We start from the raw sequence: 16621 nt of genomic DNA on the forward strand, positions 1-16621 counted from the left end.
CATGGGATTAGGGTAATTTATGAGCTTGGATAGGTGACTGGCTGATGGACAGAAAACAGAGAATCGGGATTTTTCTAGATGTCAAGAAGTAACTAGTGGGGGTGCCACAGGGTTTTGGTCCCTGGGCCCCAGCTATTTACAATCTATATTAACAACTTGATACAGGGATAGAAGGTCTATAGCCAAATTTGCAGATGACACAAAAATAGGCAGGACAGTAAGTTGCAATGAGGAAATAAGAACCTTACAAATGGATATCGATAGGTTAGGAGAGTGGGCCAAAATGTGGCAGATGGAGTTTAATGTGGATAAGTGTGAGGTCATGCATTTTGGTCGCAAAAATGGGAAGGAGACTTATTATCTAAATGGGGAGGGACTTCAGGGTGCTCCAGTACTGAGGGATCTGGGTGTCTTCGTTCATGAGTCACGGAAAACTAGCATTCAGGTACAGCAGATAATAAAGCAAGCGAAAGAAATGTTGGCATTTATAGCTAAAGGAATAGAATATAAAGGTGAGGAAGTATTGCTGCAACTATACAAGGCATTGGTGAGGCCGCACCTGGAGTATTGTGCACGGTTCTGGTCCCCGTATTTGAGGAAGTAGTAGCATTGGAGGCAGTTCAGAGGAGGTTCACTGGACTGATTCCAGACTGAGGGGTTTGTCGTATGAAGAGAGATTGAACAGTTTAGGCCGATATTCTCTGGAATTTAGAAGAATGAGGGGAGATCAAAATGAGGTATACAAGATGATAAAAGGAATGGATAAAGTAGACATGGAACGGATACTTCGTCTTGTGGGGCATTCTGGGACAAGAGGTCATAGTCTCAGGATAAGGGGCAGCAAATTTAAAACAGAGTTGAGGAGAAACTACTTCTCCCAAAGGGTTGTGAATCTGTGGAATGCACTTCCCCAAAGTGCGGTGGATGCTGGGACAGTGAGTAAATTTAAGGAGGAGTTAGACAGATTTTTAATTGGTAATGGGTTGAAGGGTTATGGGGAAAAGGCATGAAAATAGGAATGAGGAGCATATCAGCCATGATCGAATGGCGGAGCAGACTCGATGGGCCGAATGGCCTAATTCTGCTCCTATATCTTACGAACATATGAAGAGAAGTTGGATAGGCTTGGGTTGTTTTCATTGGAGCAGAGAAGACTGAGGGGCGATCGGATCGAGATGTACAAGATTATGAGGGACATGGACAGAGTGGAAAGGGAGCAGCTGTTCCCCTTAGTTGAAATGTCAGTCACGAGGGGACATAGGTTCAAGGTGAGGGGCAGGAGATTTCGGGGAGATGTGAGGAAAAATGTCTTTTCCCAGAGGGTGGTGAGGGTCTGGAATGTGCTGCCCAGGAGGGTGATAGAGGCGGATTGCCTCACATCCTTTAAAAAGTACCTGGATGAGCACTTGGCACATCATCACATTCAGGGCTATGGGCCAAGTGCTGGCAGATGGAATTAGGTGGGAGTTCAGGTGTTTTTAATGTGTTAGCGCAGACTCAATGGGCTGAAGGGCCTCTTCTGTGCTCTATGATTCTATGATAAATGCATCCGAGATGTAGTAGATGCTCTGTATACCTGGGCCTCTGAATACATTCACTTCGACCTGCACAAGCTGATCAAAATGCCTGGGCTGCAGGAGTACCGTCATTGCATTTGCAATAAAGTGAATGAACTAATTGCGTAGATAGATGTAAATGGGTATGATATAATTGGGATTACGGAGACATGGGTGCAGGGTGACCAAGGATGGGAACTGAATGTCCCAGGGTTTTCAGTATTTAGGAAGGACAGGAAAAGGTGGTGGAGTGGCACTGCTGGTTAAAGAGGAAATTAACACAATAGTGAGAAAGGATATTAGCTTTGACAACGTGGAGTCTGTATGGGTAGAGTTAAAAAACACCAAGGGGCAAAAAGCATTAGTGGGTGTCATATATAGACCCCAAACTGCAACGGTGATATTGGGAATGGCATTAAACACGAAATTAGAGATGCATGTGATAAGGGAATATCGGTGATGATGGGTGATTTTAATCTACACATAGATTGGGCAAATCAAATTAGCCACAATGCCATAGAGGAGGAATTCCTGGAGTGTATACGGGATGGTTTTCTTGACCAATATGTGGAGGAACCAATTAGAGAGCAGGCCATCTTAGACTGGGTACTGTGTAATGACAAGGGAATCATTGCCAATCTAGCTGTACTAGACCCCTTGGGGATGAGTGACCATAACATGATTTTATCAAGATGGAGAGTGAAGTAGTTGATTCGGAGACTAGGGTGCTGAATCTTAAAAAAGGAAACTATGAGGATATGAGGCGTGAATTGGCCTTGGTGGATTGGGGAGAGTTACTTAAGGGGATGACAGTGGATAGGCAATGGCAAACATTCAAGGAACGCATGGGGGAACTGCAGCAACTCTTTATTCCTGTCTGGCACAAAAGCAAAATGGGTAAGAGGGCCAATCCATGGCTTACAAAGGAAATTAGAGATAGTATCCAATCTGAGGAAGAAGCATACAGATTGGCCAAGAAAAATAATAGGTCTAAGGATTGGGAACATTTTAGAATTCAGCAAAGAAGTACCAAGGGATTGATTAAGAAGGGGAAAATACAGTATGAAAGTAAGCTTGCAGGGAACATAAAGACGACACTAACAGTTTCTATAAATACGTGAAGAGAAAGAGGTTGGTGAAGTCAAATGTAGGTTCCGTACAGACAGAAATGGGGGAATGTATAATCAGGGACAAAGAAATGGCCGAGCAATTGAATACATACTTTGGTTGGGTCTGTCTTCACAAAAGGGAAAACAAATCAGATGCAGAAAGACACAGAGGGACCTAGGTGTGCAAATCCACAAATCCTTGAAGGTGGCAACACAGGTGGAGAAGGTGGTGAAGAAGGCATATGGTATGCTTGCCTTTATAGGACGGGGTATAGAGTATAAAAGCTGGAGTCTGATGATGCAGCTGTATAGAACGCTGGTTAGGCCGCATTTGGAGTACTGCGTCCAGTTCTGGTCGCCGCACTACCAGAAGGACGTGGAGGCGTTAGAGAGAGTGCAGAGAAGGTTTACCAGGATGTTGCCTGGTATGGAGGGTCTTAGCTATGAGGAGAGATTGGGTAGACTGGGGTTGTTCTCCTTGGAAAGACGGAGAATGAGGGGAGATCTGATAGAGGTATACAAGATTATGAAGGGTATAGATAGGGTGAACAGTGGGAAGCTTTTTCCCAGGTCGGAGGTGACGATCACGAGGGGTCACGGGCTCAAGCTGAGAGGGGCGAAGTATAACTCAGACATCAGAGGGACGTTTTTTACACAGAGGGTGGTGGGGGCCTGGAATGCGCTGCCAAGTAGGGTGGTGGAGGCAGGCACGCTGACATCGTTTAAGACTTACCTGGATAGTCACATGAGCAGCCTGGGAATGGAGGGATACAAACGATTGGTCTAGTTGGACCAAGGAGCGGCACAGGCTTGGAGGGCCGAAGGGCCTGTTTCCTGTGCTGTACTGTTCTTTGTTCTTTGTTTGTTCTTTGTTGGAGAATGCAGGATTTAGTGAGAGGGAAGAACTGAGGGAGATCAATATTAGTAGAGAAATGGTGCTTGGAAAATTGATGGGATTGAAGGCGGATAAATCCCCAGGGCCTGATAATCTGTATCCCAGAGAACTTAAGGAAGTGGCTCTAGAAATTGTGGATGCATTGGTGGTCATCTTCCAGGATTCTATAGACTGTGGAACAGTCTATGCACATTGGAGGGTAGCTAATGTTACTACAATATTCAAAAAGGGAGGTAGAGAGAAAACAGGGAATTATAGACCAGTAAGCTTAACATTGGTGGTGGGGAAAATTCTCGAAGCCATTATCAAGAACTTTATAGCAGAGCATTTAGAAAGCAGTGGCAGGATCAGACAGAGTCAGCATGGATTTATGAAGGAGAAATCATGCTTGACAAATCTGTTGGAATTCTTTGAAGATGTAACATAAGAACATAAGAACTAGGAGCAGGAGTAGGCCATCCCTCGAGCCTGCTCCGCCATTCAATAAGATCATGGCTGATCTTTTTGTGGACTCAGCTCCACTTACCCGCCTGCTCACCATAACCCTTAATTCCTTTACTGTTCAAAAATTTATCTATCCTTGCCTTAAAAACATTCAATGTGGGAGCCTCAACTGCTTCACTGGGCAGGGAATTCCACAGATTCACAACCCTTTGTGTGAAGAAGTTCCTCCTCAACTCTGTCCTAAATCTGCTTCCCCTTATTTTGAGGCTATGCCCCCTAGTTCTAGTTTCACCCGCCAGTGGAAACAACTTCCCTGCTTCTATCTTATCTATTCCCTTCATAATCTTATATGTTTCTGTAAGATCTCTCCTCATTCTTCTGAATTCCAATGAGTATAGCCCCAGTCTACTCAGTCTCTCCTCATAAGCCAACCCTCTTGACTCCGGAATCAAACTAGTGAATCTCCTCTGCACCCCCTCCAGTGCCAGTATACCCTTTCTCAAGTAAGGAGACCAAAACTGTGCATAATATTCCAGGTGTGGCCTCACCAGCACCTTATACAGCTGCAACATAATCTCGCTGTTTTTAAACTCCATCCATCTGGCAATGAAGGACAAAATTCCATTTGCCTTCTTAATTACCTGCTGCACCTGCAAACTAACTCCTTGAGATTCCTGCACAAGGACACCCAGGTCCCTCTGCACAGCAGCATGCTGCAATTTTTTACCATTTAAATAATAGTCCATTTTGCTGTTATTGCTACCAAAATGGATGACCTCACATTTACCAACATTGTACTCCATCTGCCAGACCCTCGCCCACTCACTTAGATTATCTATATCCCATTGCAGACTTTCAGCGTCCTCTGCGCACTTTGCTCTTCCACCCATCTTAGTGTCATCTGCGAATTTTGACACACTACACTTGGTCCCCAACTCCAAATCATCTATGTAAATCGTAAACAATTGCGGTCCCAACACTGATCCCTGAGGTACACCACTAGTCACTGATCGCCAACCAGAAAAACGCCCATTTACCCCCACTTTTTGCTTTCTGTTAGTTAACCAATCCTCTATCCATGCTAATACATTACCTGTAACACTGTGCACCTTTAAGAACATAAGAAATAGGAGCAGGAGTAGGCCATCTAGCCCCTCGAGCCTGCCCCGCCATTCAATAAGATCATGGCTGATCTGAAGTGGATCAGTTCCACTTACCCGCCTGATCCCTATAACCTCTAATTCCCTTACCGATCAGGAATCCATCTATCCGTGATTTAAACGTATTCAACGAGGTAGCCTCCACCACTTCAGTGGGCAGAGAATTCCAGAGATTCACCACCCTCTGAGAGAAGAAGTTCCTCCTCAACTCTGTCCTAAACTGACCCCCCTTTTTTTTGAGGCTGTGCCCTCTAGTTCTAGCTTCCTTTCGAAGTGGAAAGAATCTCTCCACCTCTACCCTATCCAGCCCCTTCATTATCTTATAGGTCTCTATAAGATCCCCCCTCAGCCTTCTAAATTCCAACGAGTACAAACCCAATCTGCTCAGTCTCTCCTCATAATCAACACCCCTCATCTCTGGTATCAACCTGGTGAACCTTCTCTGCACTCCCTCCAAGGCCAATATATCCTTCGGCAAATAAGGGGACCAATACTGCACACAGTATTCCAGCTGTGGCCTCACCAATGCCCTGTACCGATGCAGCAAGATATCTCTGCTTTTATATTCTATCCCCCTTGCGATATAGGCCAACATGCCATTTGCCTTCTTGATCACCTGTTGCACCTGCAGACTGGGTTTTTGTGTCTCATGCACAAGGACCCCCAGGTCCCTTTGCACAGTAGCATGTTGCAATTTTTTTCCATTTAGATAATAATCCAATTTGCTATTATTTCTTCCAAAGTGAATAACCTCACATTTGTCAACGTTATACTCCATCTGCCAGATCCTCGCCCACTCACTCAGCCTGTCCAAATCTCTCTGCAGACCTTCTACGCCTTCCACACGATTCACTTTTCCACTTATCTTTGTGTCGTCTGCAAACTTTGTTACCCTACACTCAGTCCCCTCCTCCAGATCGTCTATATAAATGGTAAATAGTTGAGGCCCCAGTACCGATCCCTGCGGCACACCACTAGTTACCATCTGCCAACCAGAAAAGCACCCATTTATTCCGACTCTCTGCTTCCTGTCGGATAGCCAATCCCCAATCCACGCTAACACCCTACCCCCAACTCCGTGTGACCCAATCTTCTTCAGCAACCTTTTGTGAGGCACCTTATCAAACGCCTTTTGGAAATCCAAAAACACCGCATCCACTGGTTCCCCTCCGTCAACCGCACTAGTCACATCTTCATAAAAATCCAACAAGTTCGTCAAGCACGACTTTCCCCTCATGAATCCATGCTGCGTCTGCTTAATCGAACCATTCTTATCCAGATGGCCTGCTATTTCTTCTTTAATGATGGATTCCAGCATTTTCCCAACTACAGACGTTAAGCTAACGTCTTATGTGGCAGTCTTTGGTGCAGCACCTTGTCAAATGTCTTCTGGAAATCCAGATACACCACATCCACAGGTTCCCCATTGTCCACTGCACATGTAATGTTCTCAAAGAATTCCACCAAATTAGTCAAACATGATGTCCTTCATGAACCCATGCTGCGTCTTACCAATGGGACAATTTATGTCCAGATGTCTCGCTATTTCTTCCTTGATGATAGTTTCAAGCATTTTCCCTACTACAGACGTTAAGCTAACCGGCCTATAGTTACCTGCCTTTTGTCTACCTCCTTTTTTAAACAGTGGTGTCACATTTGCTGTTTTCCAATCTGTGGGAACCACCCCAGAGTCCAGCGAATTTTGGTAAATTACCACGAGTGCATTTGCTATTTCTCCCACCATCTCTTTTAGTACCCTGGGATGCATTCCATCAGGACCAGGAGACTTGTCTACCTTTAGCCCCATTAGCTTGCCCAACACTACCTCTTTCGTGATAATGATAGTTTCTCGGTTCTCACCGGCCATAGCCTTCCTGTCATCAATTTTTGGCATGTTATTTGTGTCTTCCACTGTGAAGACCGACACAAAATACCTGTTCAATGCCTCAGCCATTTTCTCATTTCCAGTTGTTACATCCCCCTTCTCGTCCTCTAAAGGACCAATATTTACTTTAGCCACTCTTTTTCGTTTTATATATTTGTAGAAACTTTTGCCATTTGTTTTTAGATTCTAAGCTAGTTTACTCTCGTAATCCATCTTACCTTTCTTTATAGCTTTATAACTTTATAGCTTTATAACGAGTAGAATTGACAAGGGGAAGCCAGTCGATGTGGTATATTTGGACTTTCAGAAAGCGTTTGACAAAGTCCCGCACAAGAGATTAACGTGCAAGATTAAAGCGCATGGAATTGGAGGAAGGGTATTGAGATGGATAGAAAACTGGTTGGAGGAGAGGAAACAAGGAGTAGGAATTAATTGGTTATTTTCAAATTGGCAGGCAATAACTAGTGGGGTGCCACAAGGATCGGTGCTGGGACCCCAGCTACTCACAATATATATTAATGATTTGGATGAGGGAACAAAATGCAACATCTCAGAGTTTGCAGATGATACCAAGTTGGGTGGGAGAGTGAACTGTGATGAGGATGCAGAGATCCTTCAGAATGATCTGGACAGGTTAGGTGAGTGGTCAAATCAATGGCAGATGCAGTATAATTTGGATGAATGTGAGGTTATTCACTTTGGAAGCAAAAACAAGAAGGCAGATTACTACCGAAATGGCTGTAAATTGGGAGAGGGGAGTGTGCAGCGGGACCTGGGTGTCCTTGTGCAGCAGTCGCTGAAGGTAAGCATGCAGATGCAGCAGGTGGTAAAGAGGATATGTTGGCCTTCATTGTGAGAGGTTTCAAGTACAGGAGCAGGGATGTGTTGTTGCAATTATACAGGGCCTTGGTGAGGCCGCACCCAGAATGTTGTCTGCAGTTTTAGTCTCCTTTTCTGAGGAAGGATGTTCTTGTGCTTGAGGGAGTGCAGCGAAGGTTTACCAGGCTGATTCCGGGGATGGCGGGACTGATGTATAAGGAGAGATTGACTAGCTTAGGATTGTTTTCACTGGAGTTCAGACAAATGAGGGGGGATCTCATAAAATTCTAACAGGACTAGACAGGGTAAATGCAGGGAGGATGTTCCCAATGGTGGGGGTTCAGGACCAGGGGTGACAGTCTGAGGATTCGGGGTAGACCATTTAGGATGGAGGTGAGGAGATGTTTCTTCACCCAAAGAGTGGTGAGCCTGTGGAATTCATTACCACAGGAAGTAGTTGATGCCAAAACATTGAATGTATTCAAGAGGTGGCTGGATACAGCACTTGGGGCGAATGGGATCAAATATTATGGCGAGAAAACAGGATTAGGCTTTGAGTTGGACGATCAGCCATGATTGTGATGAATGGTGGAACTGGCTCGAAGGGCCGAATGGCCTCCTCCTGCTCCTATCTTCTATGTTTCTATGAAGGATGCCGCAGATTCAGGGGCCATCGACAGCACACATGTTGCCTTGAGAGGAGTGTGGAATCATGGAGTCTCCTTCATCAATTGAAAGGGGTTGCACTCCCTGAACACGCATGATAGCTACGTCCTGGGGAACTCGCAGATCAGCCTGCTGGGATGGCTCGTGGAGGACAAGGGATACCCGTTGAGTTCATGGCAGATGATACCTGTGCAGAGGCCTGAGACCAAGGTGGAGTCCTGTTATAATGAGGCTCACAGTGATATCTGGACAATAATGGAGCAGTGCGTAGGGTTGCTGAAGATGCGTTTCCACTGCCTCGACTGTTCTGGTGATGTTCTTCAGGGAGCCTCCAGGGGGTGTCCTGCCTTGTTGTAGTCTACTGTGCCCTCCAACTCTGGTGCAGCAGCAGGGCGACATTCTGGAGGAGGAGCTGGAACTTTCCACTTTCTCTGATGAGGAGGAGGAACAGGAGGGAGTGAAGGACCAATTGAAGGAGGACCTGGGGAATGGAGGACAGACAGCAGCGGCCAGGGTGTGACAAGCCAGGACGACCAGGGAGGCCCTGATAGCATCCAGGTGGCACAGTGGTTAGTATTGCTGCTTCACAGCTCCAGGGACCTGGGTTCGATTCCCGGCTTGGGTCACTGTCTGTGTGGAGTTTGCACATTCTCCCCGTGTCTGCGTGGGTTTGCTCCAGGTGCTCCGGTTTCCTCCCAAAGTCCAAAGATGTGCAGGTTAGGTTGATTGGCCTTGCTAAATTGCCCCTTAGTGTCCCGGATGTTTTTGTTAGAGGGATTAGCAGGGTAAATATGTGAGGTTGCGGGTATAGGGCTTGGGTAGGATTGTTGTTGGTGTAGACTCAATGGGCCGAATGGCCTCCTTCTGCACTGTAGGGATTCTATGATCCAGACTAACGGATTCAGAGGCTTGGCATCTGGGAGCTCCACCACACCTCCCCCATCACCAAACCCTCTCCCCCTGCCCCCACGCCAAACTTTCCACTACCCCCACCAGCGAAGGTCTCTTTGACATCTCACCAGGGCCTGCATTGGCAGTGTTAGTGAGTAGCTTGCCAAGGCAGGAGCGTGATGACGACTTGCTGTGAGGAAAGCTGTGATGCTCCTCAGGTTCTGCTTAGTTCTGACTCCTGTCTGTCTGCTGACTGTGCACTGACTCCCAGGCTCATGTCTGGGTGAGGCCACATTCCTTTGCCCCCCTTCCAATGGGGACGAAGGCTTGGCGTGTTTCATATGGGGGATCATTTATTGCACGAAAACTGGGAAGATTGTGATGGTTCATCACCCGAGCCAGCGGGAATTGCACCGGTTTTCATGCCCAAAATAACACTTGGTCATTTAGAGTCATAAAGGTTTGCAGCATGGAAACAGGTCCTTCGGCCCAACTTGTCCATGCCGCCCTTTTTTTTAACCATTAAGCTAGTCCCAATTGCTCGCGTTTGGCCCATATCCCTCGATAGCCATCTTACCCATGTAACTGTCTAAATGCTTTTTTTGGGTAAAATTCCACCCTTAGTGTAACAGAGGTACGGAGGTGGGAACATTGCATTTTCATGGATTATGTCTGCAGATCTCCAACCTATTTTTTCATGTCCTGGTGGAATATGCAATCTTCAGATTAAGTTTTTACTTTAGATGGTTTCCTGATTGTGAGGCTGGTTCACTGTGGGTGTGGTGATTATGGCTGTCCAGTTCATATGTTCCACTTACATCCTGTTGCGTGTGGATTATGCGGCTGGCGGTTTATATGCACACATTGTAGAGGGAGTGTGTGTGTGTGAAAATGTCTGTCTGTGCACTCAGGTCTGAGAAAATTCACAGACTGGGTGAGTATGACCTAGCTCTGCCTCTGGAGTTGAATAGTTCAGTGAGCCCGCTGTCTTTGGAAGAGTAATTAAGTGCCTGATTGCAGAAATGAGTGGTGGAATGGAGATTGGGAGAAGGGGAAAGATGCCAATAGGATTCCCAGAGCTCCATGCCTTGTCTTTACAGGGAAGTCTTGAAATTTTCCCGGCTGCTCACATGCCAAGGGTAGAGATCCCGAGAGGAAGAGAAATCCAAGTTTCTCTGATGACCTGAGTGGAGTCATCAGTCTGAGGTATGCACTAGTGCAGAACCTCAGAAAGGGTTTTTTGGGGAGGCTTTTGATCAATGTCTTCCGCAACAGTTTCTTTCATTTGTTTTGGATGTAAAGGAGGTACTGATTTGCAGATAGTAATGCATCGAGCCCTCGTTAAACTTTCCAAGCTCTGGCACTCAGTCAAAGGCTTCATGCAGTTCCTTGCTTGAAGAAAGCGCGGCTGTCAGGCCTGGGAGTTTTGCTTTGTGCTTGTCCATCCGTCTCATCAATTCCATCGCAAGAAGCATTTGATGTTGTTATGGTGTCAGAAGTTAGGGATGATTGACAAATTGTCAGTCCCAGCGGATCTCATTAAATTCATGGGTTGCTCAGGGGAGTTGGGCTTCACAGCTCTTGCACTTAGCCTCATGTTTACAGCTCGTCATCTCAATATTAAGAGTTTCTCGGGTCTGGTGTGTTGATGGATTGAATTCAGCACTTTGCGTGGTAATAATCTCTTTTTAACCTTGCCAGATGCTTTTTCCCCTTGAATGGTGAGCTCCCAGCATGAGTTGAGCAAGGAGCAGGAATGACCAGTAGTGGGAGCAAGGGCTAACAGAGACATGAGCTGGATTATTCATGAGCTTCTCTCCACTTTGATTTCCCCTACGGCTTCACCACTTTACTATTCTTTCCTTCCTCCAATGCCTGTTCTCCACTTTACTTATCATTGCTGTAGCTTTTTTCAACTGAGAAATATATTAACTGGTTTGAGTCACGGGTTTTCCTGGGGAAAAGGTACTTTCATTTATATCAATCCTTTTCCAATCCCAGTACACCAGGAAGAATTCCCCTGCTATTCTTACAATCGTGGCCGTAGAAACATTTACATCCACATTTGAGGGCATGCAACTCCTTGATGTAATGTTTCGTGACAGCTACCTCTTATTGTCTTCGCTCACCTCCGACAGTGTAACACCTCCTCGGTACTACATTTGCCTCAAGTTTTCGCACTGGTACTTTCACCCACCACATTTTCGAATCAGCAGTGACAGAACTGCCCAGTGGGCCCTTGTTGGCTCGCTATTTTTGCTGAAATGCTTTTTTGTGCTGGGGAGTGGGGAGAGGCAATAATGGTGTGGTAACTTGGCTCCACCAGTTACGAATAAACTATAGAAGTTTATTAACAAACAACAACTATTTACAGGGTTATGAAGAATCAGTACTTCCAGATAAAGCTCCAAGATCTAACTGCTGGGACAAGCCCAGACAAGTTGGAATGAAGCCCCAACTTGGTTCCTGATTGATCAGCCTTGGTCATGTGACCCTTTCAGACCCTTTAAAGGGGGCCTGACAGCACAACTGGGCTGTGGTGGTGAGAATCTTTGTTTTCCATAGGACAAAAGAGCCCATGGCATGGCCACCAGATTCTCTCAATCTTGGAGTCCGAAAGAGCCCCAAAATGCAAGTACGTTGCCTGGCAGGGTCAACACCATCTGAGCACCAAAGGGGAGCTTGCTGCGCACAAACTAGCTGCAATGTTACCGACATTACAACAGTGACTACACTTGTTTTTTCAGATGACAGCACAGAAAGAAGGATCACATAAAGTAGTTGTTAAATGAGTAACAGCAGGCATGAACCTGGGAATGAGAGTGAACATTGACAAACCCAGAGTGATACAAATCTTAAAATCACAAAGAAATATTCTTTCTCTTCCTTTCTCCCTCACCTGGTTATCAGCTTCCCCTTAAATCTATACTTTATGCCTCAACCACTCCCTGTGGTAACAAGTTGCACATTCTCTGATGGATTTTGTAGTGACAACCTTAAGTTTCAGACCCTTAGTTTTGTCCTGCTCCCCAGTGGAAAAATCATCTCCATGTCTTCTACATGATGGCTTGTCTATTTTTAAAGATCTCTGCCAGGTCACCTCTCAGACTCTTTTCTAGAGCAAAGAGCTCCAGCCTGTTTATTCTTTCCTGATACTTATTCTGTGTGCATCCGCAGCCTGTAAGGCGCTGACGCTTTTACAAAGCCGATGTTCTTTTGTAAATCTGAATTCCCCTCATCTAAAAATTCATGTTGAACAAAGTGTGGAAACCCAACTGAAGGGAAGTAATCCAGGTGACAGGATCAGAAAGATGGGGAACATCAAAGGTTACTAGAGCTTATTATGAGTCCACACTGAAATATTCCACTGCACAATAATATTAAAGAACTTCTCTTCAAAACTGTTTGTGTTTGCGCTTTTCCCTTAATGTTTATCCAATTCTCTTTTAAAAATTACTCCTGAGTCTGCGTCCACCACCATTTTGGACAGTGTATTCCAAATCGCAGTTTTCTATATTAGGAAATATCTTCATGTCACTCCAGGCTTTTTTTCCTGTCATATTAAATCTGTCCCCTCTGGTTCTCAACCCTTTTGAAACACTTTTTCTTTAATTATTCTAAACCCTTCAAAAGTTTAAATATCTCCATCAAATCTCATCCTTCTCTGCTGTTTGGATAACAATCCCAGCTTTTCCATTTATCTGCAAACCCTCATTCATGGAAGCATTCTAGTGAATCTCCTCTGAACTTTTCAAAGGTCTAAACAGCCTTCCCAAATGGGTTGCCCAGAGTGGAACACAATATTCCAGGTGTGTCCAAACTTGTGTTTTATGAAAGTTCAATATATCTTTCTGGTTTTTGTCTTCTATACCTCTATTTATAAAGTCCAGGACCTCGTGTTGAATGAGCTGCTTTCTTAACATAGTCTATGGCTTCAAAGATTTATGTCTATACATCCCAGTGCTTTCTGTTCTGCAATCCTGTTCGAATTGTACCATTTAGTTCACATTGCTTCTTCTCAGTCTTCTAACGGAAATACATCACTTTGTACTTTTCTGGTAAATTTTATTTGCCATGTGTCTGTCCATTTTTCCAGTCTCTCTCTGTCTTTTTGAAATCAGTTAATATCATTGTTACAGTATTGATGAATTTTATATCATTTGCAAACTTTGAAATTATGCCCTGTATATCCAAGTCCAGCTTGTTAATATATATCAAAACGAGTAGTGGTCCCTATTATGACCCACAAAGAACAGTACAGCACAGGAAACAGGCCCTTCGGCCCTCCAAGCCTGTGCCGCTCCTTGGTCCAACGAGACCAATCGTTTGTATCCCTCCATTCCCAGGCTGCTCATGTGACTATCCAGGTAAGTCTTAAACGGTGTCAGCGTGTCTGCCTCCACCACCCTACTTGGCAGCGCATTCCAGGCCCCCACCACCCTCTGTGTAAAAAACGTCCCTCTGATATCTGAGTTATACCTCGCCCCTCTCAGCTTGAGCCCGTGACCCCTCGTGATCGTCACCTCCGACCTGGGAAAAAGCTTCCCACTGTTCACCCTATCTATACCCTTCATAATCTTGTATACCTCTATTAGATCTCCCCTAGGAACACCACTGTATATTTACATCCAGTCTGAAGAGGACAGCACACCACCACTCTCTGTTCCTCCTCCGTTCGCCAATTTTATAGGGATACTGCCATTGTCCGATTAATGGAATGATCTTTAACCTTACTGATGTGGCATCATCTTTCTTTGGTGAAGACAAGTGCAAAATACTCATTTAGCACCTCATTTATAATACCCTCTACCTCCATAAATCGATCTTTCTGATTCATAAATCAATCCCATTTTTTGTTTGATGACTCCTTTATTATTTGTATGTGTAAAATACTTTTGGGTTCCCTTTCAGATTTGCTGCTCATCTATTCTCATTCTCTGTTTTCCCAGCTTAGTTTCTGCTCTAAGTTCATTTTGGTTCTCTATTATATTACTAAACTTACCATTGACAGAAGCTTCCTTTTACTGTTTCAATTTGACCTTGATATCTTTAGTCACCCAGGGAGTTCTATCTTTTGATGCCTTTCTTTTCTCCCTCATGGGGAGAACCACTCTGTAACTGATTCGGGTAAATTGGAAGGAGGCATTCTTGGGGAAAAGTACCGAAGGAAAGTGGAGGATTTTCAAGGAATGTTTGTCTGGAGCTCTGCATGACAACGTTCCGATGAGACAGGGGGGTGTTGGTAGGGTACGGGAACCGTGGTGCACGAAGGTTGTGATGAACCTGGTAAATAAGAAAAGAGAGGCGTACAGAAGGTTCAGAGAGCTAGGAGGTGTTAAGGATTTAGAGGAGTATACGCGATGTAGGAAGGAGCTTAAGAAGGAAATTAGGAGAGCGAGAAGGGGTCATGAGAAGACCTTGGCGGGTAAGATTAAGGAGAATCCCAAGGCTTTCTACAAATATGTCAAGAGTAAAAGGATGAGATGTGAAGGCATAGGACCCTTAAAAGGTGAAGGGGGAAAAGTTTGTGCGGAACCGTTAGAAATGGCGGAGGTGCTTAATGAATACTTTACCTCGGTATTCACGGTGGAAAGGGATCTGGGTGGTTGTACTGCTGGATTGCGGAGGACAGAAAGGATCGAGCATGTGGACATAAAGAAAGAGGATGTGTTGGAACTATTGAATGGCATCAAGGTTGGTAAGTCGCCGGGACCGGATGGGATGTACCCCAGGTTACTGTGGGAGGCGAGGGAGGAGATTGCGGAGCCTTTGGCGATGATCTTTGCATCGTCGATGGAGACGGGAGAGGTTCCGGAGGATTGGAGGATTGCGGATGTGGTCCCTATATTCAAGAAAGGGAACAGGGACAGCCCGGGAAATTACCGACCGGTGAGTCTAACCTCAGTGGTTGGTAAGTTGATGGAGAGGATCCTGAGAGACAGGATTTATGATCATCTAGAGAAGTTTAGTATGATCAAAAGTAGTCAGCACGGCTTTGTCAGGGGCAGGTCGTGCCTTACGAGCCTGGTTGAGTTCTTTGAAAATGTGACCAAGCACATTGACGAAGGAAGAGCGGTGGATGTGGTCTATATGGACTTCAGCAAAGCGTTCGATAAGGTCCCCCATGCAAGACTTCTTGAGAAAGTGAGAGGGCATGGGATCCAAGGGGCTGTTGCCTTGTGGATCCAGAACTGGCTTGCCTGCAGAAGGCAGAGAGTGGCTGTGGAGGGGTCTTTCTCTGCATGGAGGTCAGTGACCAGTGGAGTGCCCCAGGGATCTGTTCTGGGACCCTTGCTGTTTGTCATTTTCATAAATGACCTGGATGAGGAAGTGGAGGGATGGGTTGGTAAGTTTGCTGACGACACCAAGGTAGGTGGTGTTGTGGATAGTTTGGAGGGATGTCAGAAGTTGCAGCGAGACATAGATAGAATGCAAGACTGGGCGGAGAAGTGGCAGATGGACTTCAACCCGGATAAGTGTGTAGTGATCCATTTTGGCAGATCCAATGGGATGGAGCAGCAGTATAAAATGAAGGGTACCATTCTTAGCAGTGTAGAGGATCAGAAGGACCTTGGGGTCCGGGTCCATAGGACTCTTAAATCGGCCTCGCAGGTGGAGGATGCGGTCAAGAAGGCGTATGGCGTACTAGCCTTCATTAATCGAGGGATTGAGTTTAGGAGTCGGGAGATAATGCTGCAGCTTTATAGGACCCTGGTTAGACCCCACTTGGAGTACTGCGCGCAGTTCTGGTCACCTCATTACAGGAAAGATGTTGAAGCCATTGAAAGGGTGCAGAGGAGATTTACAAGGATGTTGCCTGGATTGGGGGGCATGCCTTATGAGGATAGGTTGAGGGAGCTTGGTCTCTTCTCCCTGGAGAGACGAAGGATGAGAGGTGACCTGATAGAGGTTTACAAGATGTTGAGGGGTCTGGATAGGGTGGACTCTCAGAGGCTATTTCCAAGGGCTGAAATGGTTGCTACGAGAGGACACAGGTTTAAGGTGCTGGGGGGTAGGTACAGGGGGGATGTCAGGGGTAAGTTTTTCACTCAGAGGGTGGTGGGTGAGTGGAATCGGCTGACGTCGGTGGTGGTGGAGGCAAACTCGTTGGGGTCTTTTAAGAGACTTCTGGATGAGTACATGGGATTTAATGGGATTGAGGGCTATAGATAGGCCTAGAGGTGGGGATGTGATCG

At 45.6% G+C, this 16621-nt stretch overlaps 1 protein-coding gene across 1 annotated transcript in view; it reads left to right on the forward strand.

Annotated features, from left to right (window-relative positions):
* Nucleotides 1-11726, forward strand: part of LOC144509732 (caspase drICE-like) — a 23092-nt gene extending 11366 nt beyond the window's left edge. Inside the window, exons 4-5 of the mRNA XM_078238511.1 lie at nucleotides 8859-9048; nucleotides 11427-11726. Coding sequence (XP_078094637.1) covers nucleotides 8859-9048; nucleotides 11427-11726 — 490 coding nt within the window. The remainder of the gene's footprint in view (nucleotides 1-8858; nucleotides 9049-11426) is intronic.
* Nucleotides 11727-16621: the final 4895 nt, after the last annotated feature.

Source organism: Mustelus asterias, chromosome 22 (assembly GCF_964213995.1).
Source record: "Mustelus asterias chromosome 22, sMusAst1.hap1.1, whole genome shotgun sequence".
NCBI classification, from domain to species: domain Eukaryota; kingdom Metazoa; phylum Chordata; class Chondrichthyes; order Carcharhiniformes; family Triakidae; genus Mustelus; species Mustelus asterias.